The sequence below is a fragment of the Pteropus alecto genome, unplaced genomic scaffold, assembly GCF_000325575.1.
Source record: "Pteropus alecto unplaced genomic scaffold, ASM32557v1 scaffold78, whole genome shotgun sequence".
Lineage (NCBI taxonomy): Eukaryota > Metazoa > Chordata > Mammalia > Chiroptera > Pteropodidae > Pteropus > Pteropus alecto.
The window spans coordinates 5,425,059-5,435,745 of NW_006443124.1; the positions used below are offsets into that span (position 1 = coordinate 5,425,059).

The 10,687-nt window shown below is 36.6% G+C and overlaps 1 protein-coding gene across 1 annotated transcript; it reads right to left on the reverse strand.

Annotated features, from left to right (window-relative positions):
* Positions 1–3,029: 3,029 nt before the first annotated feature.
* IGIP (IgA inducing protein) lies at positions 3,030–5,875 on the reverse strand. Its single transcript, XM_006923019.2, has one exon. It carries the CDS (start codon positions 3,354–3,356, stop codon positions 3,198–3,200), a length of 159 nt encoding a protein of 52 aa, XP_006923081.1. The 5' UTR covers positions 3,357–5,875; the 3' UTR covers positions 3,030–3,197.
* Positions 5,876–10,687: the final 4,812 nt, after the last annotated feature.

A 10,687-nucleotide genomic window follows, 5' to 3' on the forward strand; every position in this document is an offset into this window, starting at 1 on the left:
TATGAGGGTGGAGAGAGGTAGGAATAATACTCAGGGCCATGCTTATTTTAAGCAAGAGCAATGGAGGCCTAGAAGGGCCATTTTCCAGGTTTCTTCGGCTCTGCTCTAAGTCATTCCCTCATGAAAGGGGAGGGAGAAATAAAAATGTGGATTCATTCATGAATCAACCTTCAGAACAGGAATTGTGGCTTTTGAGCTATACAGAGAAATCCTCCTTGGTTACAGAGAACACTGGCTTTGTCATCCAGCTAAATACATCCTGAAGTGAGGCAACATTTAAGTCAGGGAGATCCTGTAAGTTAGGAGAAGAGAAGGCAGAACCTCATGGAGAAGGCAACACACTGGAGTGATAGAGACCAAGGATGTGCTTTAGCTTCAGCCTGCCAGGATCCATGACTTGAATTCTGACTGTGTGACCCTGGGCATGTTAACATCATCTCTCTGTGCCTTAGTTTCCGCTTCCATAAAAAGGGAGTAATAATCATGCCTATCTCATAGGATAGGCAATAATCATGCCTATCTCGTAGTTGAGTTAAAGGAAATAACCTAGACAAAACACTTACCTTGGTGCCTTGCAGATTTTAAGCACTCAACATTAGTTTAATAAAAAGTGATGGGCTTGGAAAAATTTAGGATAGTGGCAATACAGACCCACCCTCAGTGTCGTAGCCAGAGACAGAGAAAGCTGAACTAAGTTGGAGCTACTGCCAATCTTCCCAGGAAACTGACAAGGAAATTCCCGCTCCCTGGGGAGGATCTGAGGCATGAGCTGGGCATGCAAGGAAAGTCAGGATTCCTACGATGGTGGCGTTTACTGGACAACCCTGCTGGATGTAAGGTTGGGATATCCTGCTCTTTGGAACACTGCAACATTCAGTGGGTCTGTTTTGTGACATTTTCTCATTACCAATCTAAGTGCCAAATGGCCTGATTTGAACAAATCCAAATGAATGAAAATCAATGTTGGGAAGAAAATCGGAATGACTTTATTGGAAAAGCTCTGGAGATTTGCAATATTAAGGTAGAATCCCATTTTCAGGGGGAAAAAAGTGGCTCCTCCTCCTCAAGTTCTAAAAGTGTGGGGGATGGTGCTGGAGTAAAAGCAGTGGCGAATGTGCAGGCCCTGAGGGTGGCAAGCAGTCAAATCTTGGAAAAAGAGATCTCTCTTCAAAATGATCCTGAATGAACTGAACCAGTACTAAAACCCAGTTTCCCAAATCGAAAAATTCTGTCTGCTTAGAAAGAAGTCGTTACTGGGAGTAGGAACAAAGAGAATTCTAAAAACGATGCCAAAGAGCCAAAGTAAGTTACATACCACACGGTTAAACGAAAGTTAACATTAGCTGGAGGTGGGGTGGGAAGAGATTGCTGATTATATCACTTTAGGAATGACAAGAGCTAAATAAAAATGATAAATAGTTCTGTTGAACATGCTGGGCTCCTTTCTTAAGGGCTTTCTGTGGCTCTACAAGCCTTGTCCTAGAGTTCAGACCTATTCTGGTCTAGAATGTCCCCCTGTAGCTGTGCAGAACTTCACTTCTTGCTCTCCAAAATGAGCACAGAGCATACATAATCATAGTCCTATTTGGAGTCTTTAAAAGATTAAGGCCACAGGACAGTTTGGAAGGGGCATGGCTTCTGGCTTTTCACTTCCTATACTTACTGCAAATCATGGCTAGTTTCCAACACAAGCTCCCGTACTAGAAGGCCTTCCTCTCAGACAGACACCTGGGGGTTCGGTTCATCTTATCCCACCTTGAGGAGAAAGGGAACTCGCTGGTCTCTTCAGGAAGCATCCATCTGTCCTCTGTGTGCCTCTCAAAATAAGAGGCACTGCAGAATATAGGGAAAACTAGTTTCTTAACACGCCACCCACCTCCTCAAAGAGTGGCACCCTCAGCTTTAAGTTTTTATACAGCGAAGTTTCTGCATTATTTTTATTGGAGTTGGTTTGTGGTTGTCAGATGTGGAAGCTAGTCCAACAGCCATGTCTTCTGTTTTCTACAAAGGAGGGACATTTTAGCAGGAAAACAAAACAAAACAATAACAACAGTTTCTTGGGATTCTCCCAGGGAAGCCCAGAGCTGTGATACTGTGAACTTGCGATACTTCAATGGCCATGCATCAATTTTTGGACTATAACCATTGTCATTCACATTTAAATAACACTGAAATTTCTGCCATAGTGTGGTTTTTGCAAGAACCTTGTTCTTGCAATTACTTGTTCCAAGTCTTCCCATATCCAGCCTGAAGGTAAGTGAAAGCACCAGGAAGGATAAAATGAGAAGGCACAAATAAAACTTCCAACTCCACTTCTAAAAGTCAAGGAAAATATCATACACCTGAGGCCTTCACTGATTTTTGAGTTAGAGGCCGAAATTGAAATGGTCCTTTTTGGACAGATAATCTAATCTACAAGAAGGTCCCATTAAAACTCTTCTGAAGGGTCACTCCTGTGCCACATTTTATAGGTAAGTTCATTCACTGTCTACCACTCCACTCACCAGAAAAGCAGTTTTGAAATGATCTTATTTTTAAGCACGACCTCTACTTTCTGCAAAGGATTCTCTTCATCTTTTGTCATGTTCTCTCGTTACCTTTCCACTAGTCCAAACCAACTTCAAATAATTAAAATGACAGAAAACAAAAACTTTCTATGGGAAAGAGGCATGATCTATGGGGAAAGTTTTTCTTTCTCTTCAATTGCGATAGCTAGGTTAACTGTCAAACTATCAGAGAGTTTTCAAAACTGACTCAAAAAGCAAGATAGGGAAGCCATTCACAAAAATAATCTTTAAAAATAAGCAAATTAGTTTTCAAATAAAAAGGAAAATAGTTTTCCAGTGTGAGAGAGCACACTTAATGCTTGTAGCCAATTAATGATTGGGCAAGTAGACCTACTATTGGGTCCTAAAAATGGTTTCCATCTATCAAAAATTAAAAAAACAAAAAACGAACAAACAAATGAAAACCCAAGAGCGACCAGACCCCCCCAGAAGGCACTGAAACAAAAGACTGATCTGTTTATATAGTCACATGAAAAATAAACATCTTTATTTTTTTGCCTACTTTATTTCATTTTTTCAAATAAAATTTAAATCTGTACAAAGTATACTGTTACAGTATATATTTTGTAAGAATCAATGCCTAAAAGAATCACAATACTTCAATAAGCAGTACAGCAGACCTCGCTAGTTTCAGCTTTGATATTGAACAAACTCAAGCCGGCTGATGCACAACACATTTGCTTGGTTTCCACATGGTGAGTTCCCAGCACTGAGATGGGAGAACATGACAGCAAGTATGGTTATATTACAGCCTGACACACTGCGCTTCTTCATGTGATAACTGCACATATTTAATACAGAATGCTCAAATTTACTTTTTAAATTGCATTTGCTTACTTCTTAGTTGGCAAAATTCAGCATTCTTAATGGGGTCCCCAAACAGTGCAAATTAATGATATTCTACTGTATAATTGGCACATCTCCAATAAGGATTAACTTGTAAACTCAACGAATATCACAACTTCGTCCTAAATTTTAACTAATATACATCTGGTCCATTTAACCAAAGTCATTTTGGAAAGATATTAAAGAACAATTCTAGTTCTGAAAGGATATCATTTTGACCATTCTTTAGAGAAGATAAATTTTTAAATTGTCATTAAAATGTTTTACTATAAAAATTTTACAAACTTGATTAGAAATTTCAAGATTATGATTCACAGCAGACAAATACAAACTGTTTGTATTTCAACAATACCTACTTTTAGACTTTCAAACAGAGCACAACCATGTCAGCTGTGTTAACTAAAATTCTGAACAGTGTACTAAATTTATAAGTGGTGCTGGGTCTAGCAAGTGTAAATACACAGTATATTTTAATGAAAAGAATTGTCTTCTTTATACTTTATTGTTTTCCCATAAGGAAACATTAATGTTTACATTCTTTAATAAAGTTAATCTTACATCAGAATATAACTTAATACTGTCAGCAACAGGGACCACACACAGTAAATAAGAAGCACATTTAAAATAAGTCTGAATTCACATAGATTAACATTTGTTGGTTAATAAAATATCGACAGTATTACAATCTTACAATATTTACAGTAAGAAAAATCTAGAGTAATATATACCTTTCACAGCAGGATTTTTTTTTTTTTTTAATTTCTTCCAGTTTGGGATTGTGTATACACAAAAAGCTCAAATAAAGCAACTCTGCAATATAATCTTAAAATAATGGCTACTGGGGGAAATTCTATCACAACCATTGAAAATAATGGTGACTTTTCACGGAGTCTGTGGCATCTGAGAACCCAGTTAATTAACCAAAGTCTTGCTCAAACCAGCCTCAGTTACCCAGATTAAAGCTGCAGAACTCCGGCTTTCCCTGACTACTGAAAACCCAACAGATTTTCTCAACATGCTATAAGGAAAGAGGGAAAATAGGTTTCAGCTCATACCTCATAGCTGGAAGCCTCCGCCAGTGCACATTCCCCAACTTAAGCTAAAAGAGGGCGGATTTCATCCCCAAAGCATCGCAAGAGTTTACTCTCCAACTACAGGGCACTTTGACACCGAGCTCACTCATCCCTCAACTCTTGTGCAACTAGGATAAGGCATGAACTTGGCCCATATAATATACACCAGCATCTTAGAGATTTGGGACTGGGGCAAAGAAACAGACTAGGGTGGTTTGCACTGAGATCAACAGGGAAAATGGGAAGCAATGCACATTTCCAATTAGAATGGCAAGAAGACCCACATCCCTAAACTGGAATTTGGCCAGGGCATCAGAGTTAGCACCCCCTCTCTGAGTACCACAAGCAATTAGGATGTGTGCTCTGGGAATCCTCCAAGAGAGAGCAACTACAGTAAGTAACACCATGTGGGACATTAGTTCAGTGATGACTCCCAAGAAAGCAGATACAATTCTTGAAGCTGGAGTTGTCCCCAGCACCGAGGGCATTCATCTGAGCTGTGACCTGTCCCAACCCTGCTTACTTTGAGATCTGATGGGCACAGAGCATTCAGGGATACAGCTGCTGGCTACTTTGGACTCTAGATCTCACAGGTAATCAACAGGTATCTGGGATTGGATTAACAAACTGTACCATAGCTCCTTAAACAGACACTGTCAGGTTTGAAATCAGGTGAAGCATGAATCTTCACTGTCAGGTCAGATATCAAAGTGGGAGTCTTCCCACATCAGCCAAGTTTATTTTGTCAAAACCTTAGAGGAGTTGGACAGTTTTTTTCACTTTGCAAGTGATTTTACTTTTTTCAGTCAAGGTAGATTGGCAAACCAGACTGACCTATTTAGTTAGCTTTTTTTTTTTTTTTCCTTAACATATGTATAAACCCAAAGCTGTTGTGTCTGGGTTAAATACACTGACAGAGAAATTTCACACAACAAAAGTTTTCAGCAAACTTCTGTGGCATTTTCTTTTTGGAAGTCAATGCAAGATCTAAAGGTATTTCTACCCAACAAAGTCTGTTTAAGTGTTTGTTATTTCCTTTTGGTCCTATACAGAATGCTATGACTTCTATATAGGTCTGAATGCTGCTCCATGTAGATTCCTTCTGTATATCTAAAAATATATACTTTTCAGTAGTTCAATACGTGGTTAATCTTCCCACAGAGGAAGATTCTTGTAATCACATGTTGCAAAGTAGAAAAACATCTCCTTTCTAAGAAAGGAAATATACTTTTCTATTGTACACTTGAATAAGCCCAAAGGCATGCACCAAAAATCATTATTAAAACTAATACATGCACTAAAATGGTGTAAAGTTAGACTTAAAGTGCTGCTTCTCAATTTTTAAATTTGGAGAAGACATCTTGTCAGTTGTCGACTCAAAGATCTCCCCCCATCCCACCCACCCCACTCCATGGCATCAAGAGAGAAAAGTAAAAAGTATGCATAAATCTTCAAACTATTCTTTACATGGGGGAAAGGAAAGATATACCAATTATCCTATTTATAAACTGGATTCCCAGTTTTAAATAAAACCAATATTTACTGGTAAAAATTGTCAAAGCTAATACATCCAAACAAATGTTACTAGTAAATAATGTTCTACATAGAGAATAATTTACTTTGGTTTTATGCACCTTCTCAGAAATAATACTGGTGTCCCATACATCACCAAACTGATGTGTTCCAGCAAAGTTGTAAGGCAAATCTTTTTTTTTTTTTTTCCTAGTGACATCTTGTTTCCCAACAGACAAAACTAAAATCTTTTGGTGAGGAAGGGGCTAAGATAATGGCTAACCCCTTGGCATCCTGAGCATTGTGGTTTATCAAACTCTACCCTGCTAGAAGCTGTCAGGCACCCTGACCCCTGCCTTGAACCAGGAATGGCTCCCATGTCTAGAGATGCCCTGACTCCTTATAAACAGCTCTCAGAATTTTCTTTTCTCCTTCTGTCTGGATGTTACAATGTCTAACAAAGCTGGTTGCAATGCCACATTTTGCTAGTAGAGGCCACCATCTAACAATTCCAATCTGAAATGTTTTAGGCCAATAGCTAGTTCCTAATTTTATCAATCAATTGCATTAAAATTTTCTCTATAGAGTTTATTTAGAGCAGAGATCCTTAACTTAGGTTTCAGAAGATGTGTGATGCCCCCTGAGGCTGTATGCAAAATTATCTATGTGCATTTTTTTGAGGGAGGGGAGGAGAGGGTCCATCATTTTCATCAGATTATCAAAGGTATCTGTGACCCCAAAAAGGGGTTACAGGGACTTAGAGGGATACCCGTAATTCATTTTATACCAGGATTGGGAAATAGGGGCAGAAAACTAAAAATGGTCTCAAAAAGGGTGGGGGGAGGGGCAAATTGCTGATCTTTTCCCTTTATTCACATTTGGGAAATAAGTGCTTCAAACTAGGAAAAATAATTAATTAAGCTCATTAACCTCCATTAAAAAATAATCAAAGCTACTTTCTAAAATTTTTTCATTTTCTGTATATGGTAAATTTAAGTCTCCAAGAAAGGTTTGAAGACTGAATTTTTCTCTTTTACCAAAGGAAATTCATAAATATATGCTAATCATCATCTACATTTAAAGAACTGACAACATAAAACTTAAGACAACTCTAATAACGTAAGCCTTTAATCTATGATTTTGAGTAAAGGATTATATAGAGTCAGATACACATCTGTCAACCTTCATTTCCCAAAATTGGTCCATATCTAGACAACTACCAGGCACAATTCCACTAGGGAAACGTAAAATCTCAACAATGGAAGTTTAACTTTCTACTCAAATTAAAAACAAAGCCACAAGGTTCCACAAGAGAGTCCGCCACAAACATTCACATTATGTCATAGAGGACTTTCTCATTTCAAATACGTCACAGAATTTTCAACACAATTTGCAAATATAAGATCCAGAATGACTAGCAAAACATGCTGAGAAGAGCATGTCAAGAATTAAAACACCACCCCCAATCCAGAAACACACTCAGGCATTCCAAAAATAAACCAGATCTGAAGAGAGGACTTTCACTTGTTGGTTTTAAGTATGAAGTGCCTAAAAGGCTATAGGAAAGGGAATATAAAATGAAATAAATAACTTACAAAAAATAATTTTAGCCAAAACACATTTCTTTTCTATTGATAAAACTATTAACTTTTTTCTCAATTCTGAACCTAACCGTGCTGCAATCTCACACGACAAAAAAATATGTTCACAGGTACACTTTTTGTTCTATTCTTTCTAGAGCACATCTTGTGGTTATAAGACTGCCTCTAGTTAAAATAAAGTCTCTTATCCCTTGCCACCCTCCCCCCCTCAAAAAATGAGTCAACCTTGTATTCCTAAAAGGAATATTCATTTAATATAATTATTTCAATACCAGTTATATCACACTGACCATGAGAAAACTCTATGAGCATTATGGAAAACTACATGAAAGAAGGAGCTGCCACTTGTCACCCACTTCACTTCCAGATTTTTAAGCCGATACCTACTAAACTCAAATCTCATTGACTTCAGTGAAAACAAATCACTCCAAAACCAGGCCACCTCAGGCTGGAAGTTGAATCTCAAAGACACCATTTTATATATATATTCCTATCCTAAGCTTTCATTTTGTCTACTCGATAGTTTAATAAAGCTCACACAAAGGATTTTATTGGCAAATAAAGGCCCATATTGAAAATTTTAACAAAACAAATTTCATAGCTAACACTAAGAAATATTTTCTTGGACTTATAAAGAATATTTAGTTGCATATAAGCTTAGCTTTGGGTGGGATATTGAAAACATAACTATAAGAAAGACTAGAAACAAAAGTGAAAGTGTCTTAACTTTCAAAAAATCAAGTGCAAAGGTAAATAGTGCAAATAATGAAAACTAGAAATTTTATAGGCAATTTTACATAGTTTTTCCTGCTCTGCACTTTTACATATTGACAACTTTATAAACCCTAACAACTATGCAGCATGGAAATGGGCTATCACTTATCTCCATTGACTAGACTCAAGGAAGCCGTTCAAAGACATTTAAATCACTGGTTCTTGACACAGGTTTGGGAATTCACTTCTTTTTAAATAATTTCTGGGAGCGGGACTATTTAAGAAGGCTCTGGACTGACTTAAACAAGTTATAGTTTGTAACAGTATCATAATTTCAAATCTGACACACAAAATGTGAAAACTATGTATCAACTCTACAAGCTATAATAAAAACAATTCTGCTATTGTTAATAAACTTGACAAAAAAATTACCTTCCAAATACAAAATCAAAACCTCTTTTTAGCTATCTTTTTAGAGATTTTATCACTAATGTATACAGGTTTAGATAAAATGAAACTCGTAAGTAATCTATCAAAATCACTGAGAATTAAGTCCATACAAAACCAGAAAATAACAGTCAATCTAAATATACTTGAATTATGTAACTGAAAAATAATATAGCAATTTTTATCTTAAATAACTTAAAATGCTCCTGGGATACTAGGAACAGAAATCTAAATACAATCAATTCACCCTACAAATGGCATAAAAACTTCCAAGATGTACTAAGTTATATTATTAACATCTTCCACCATTGAACTCTTGGGAATTCTACAATATTAAAGTAATAGAGAAAGTGGGAAACAAAGAGAAACTGAGTTTGGGGGGGTATGTTGTCTAATTTCAGAAATATAGTATTCTGAGGGTCTCATAAGGTCCACAATGTTAGATGATTGCTAGGACTGCAAATGTAAAAGAAATAGAAAAGATAACTAGAATTGAAATTTAGTGATTTCATCTGGTTTATAGTCCTCTTCTAAGAAATTTATGTGGACCTCAGGTCAAGGTTCTGTAAAAGCAAGGTCTAATATGGATCTTTGTGGAGTGCAAAATCAAATGATTTTGATCTAAGGACCATTTTGAAAAGTAAAACTAAAAGTAAAACATTGTAACATGAGCCCAAGAGAATAGACAGTACATATAATATATATTTCCGATAGTTTAAAAGTTATAACTGAAAAAGTTTGAAATTTTATCTTTTCTCTCAAAATAGTAAGTTCCCTGCACCAACTTGCCTTGACCAGAAAATTGCCATTCCGCAATTATGCTACTTAATCTGTCCAGAAAAGCAAACATCCTAAACCTGAAAACAGATTTGTATAATGCATCATCATCATGATATCTAGCAACAAACCAACAGCATAACCAACAAGGGACCCATTTTCTCAGGCTTTATTGAAACCTCCTTAGTGAAGATCAACTTTATTGTCCTTAGCAAACAACTCTCACTTAAGACTCCACCTTAGTATCTTTTCCTACCTCCAATAAAAATTTCGCCTACTTTACCTCCAACCATTCCCTTATATACCTTTTACACTCCCATACACTAACACATCAAACAGCTCTCCTCTTTCGGCTCTCAAATTTCCAAACCAGTAAGTTCTCAGCCCCCAGTAACTTACCTAAAATACACATACTTTTTACTCTCTTCAATTCACAAATTCCTTAACAATTTTGATGACCTTCAAAGTGTCAACTTAAATCTATGGGGAAAACGGCACTCAGAAAAACTACCCGATTACCTCATAATAAAGAAATCTTTCTGGGGTCAGTTAGCTATATTCTAAAGCAAGAGTCAGCAATTTCTTTATTTCCTTCTTAAGAGAGTAAGCTTGAGTGCCATTGGCAGGGCTATGAAAAGGAAAATAATAAAGGAGAGAGAAAACAAGGAAAAAGGATGGGAGAAAGAAAATGCCAGATGTATATGGTAGGGAGGTAGGTCAAATGCCACCAACTATCTACACTGGAAATTACCAACCCACTCCAGCTGAATGGGAATTTAACTCAATCTCAACATGTTTCTAATAATTCATTAGCTGAAGACCACCACTGTTTGACTAAGTCAAGATGAATACATAAATTACACCTGTCCATTAGGTTTGACTGCCACTTCACAATAAGGACATCTTAAGTCCTCTTAAGATCCTCCTGCATTAATTCAATTTAGACCAAAACACATGCTAACAGGAGTATTTTCATGTTTCTCAAAATTCTAGAATATAAAGGTTTGGTCCTTGAACTTGGAGGCTTCTTGAATTATTAAAGTGCATTCTAAATCAAGAAAATTAAACTCTTTAGCTTAAAATTTTCCCATGAAATCCTACAAAAATTTAATAAGCAAATTACTAATCATCGAAACAAAGTATGTATTCA

Coding starts and splice junctions, on each gene's coding strand:
- IGIP (XM_006923019.2), bottom strand. CDS start 3,356: ATGTGCAGTTATCACATGAAGAAGCGCAGTGTGTCAGGCTGTAATATA.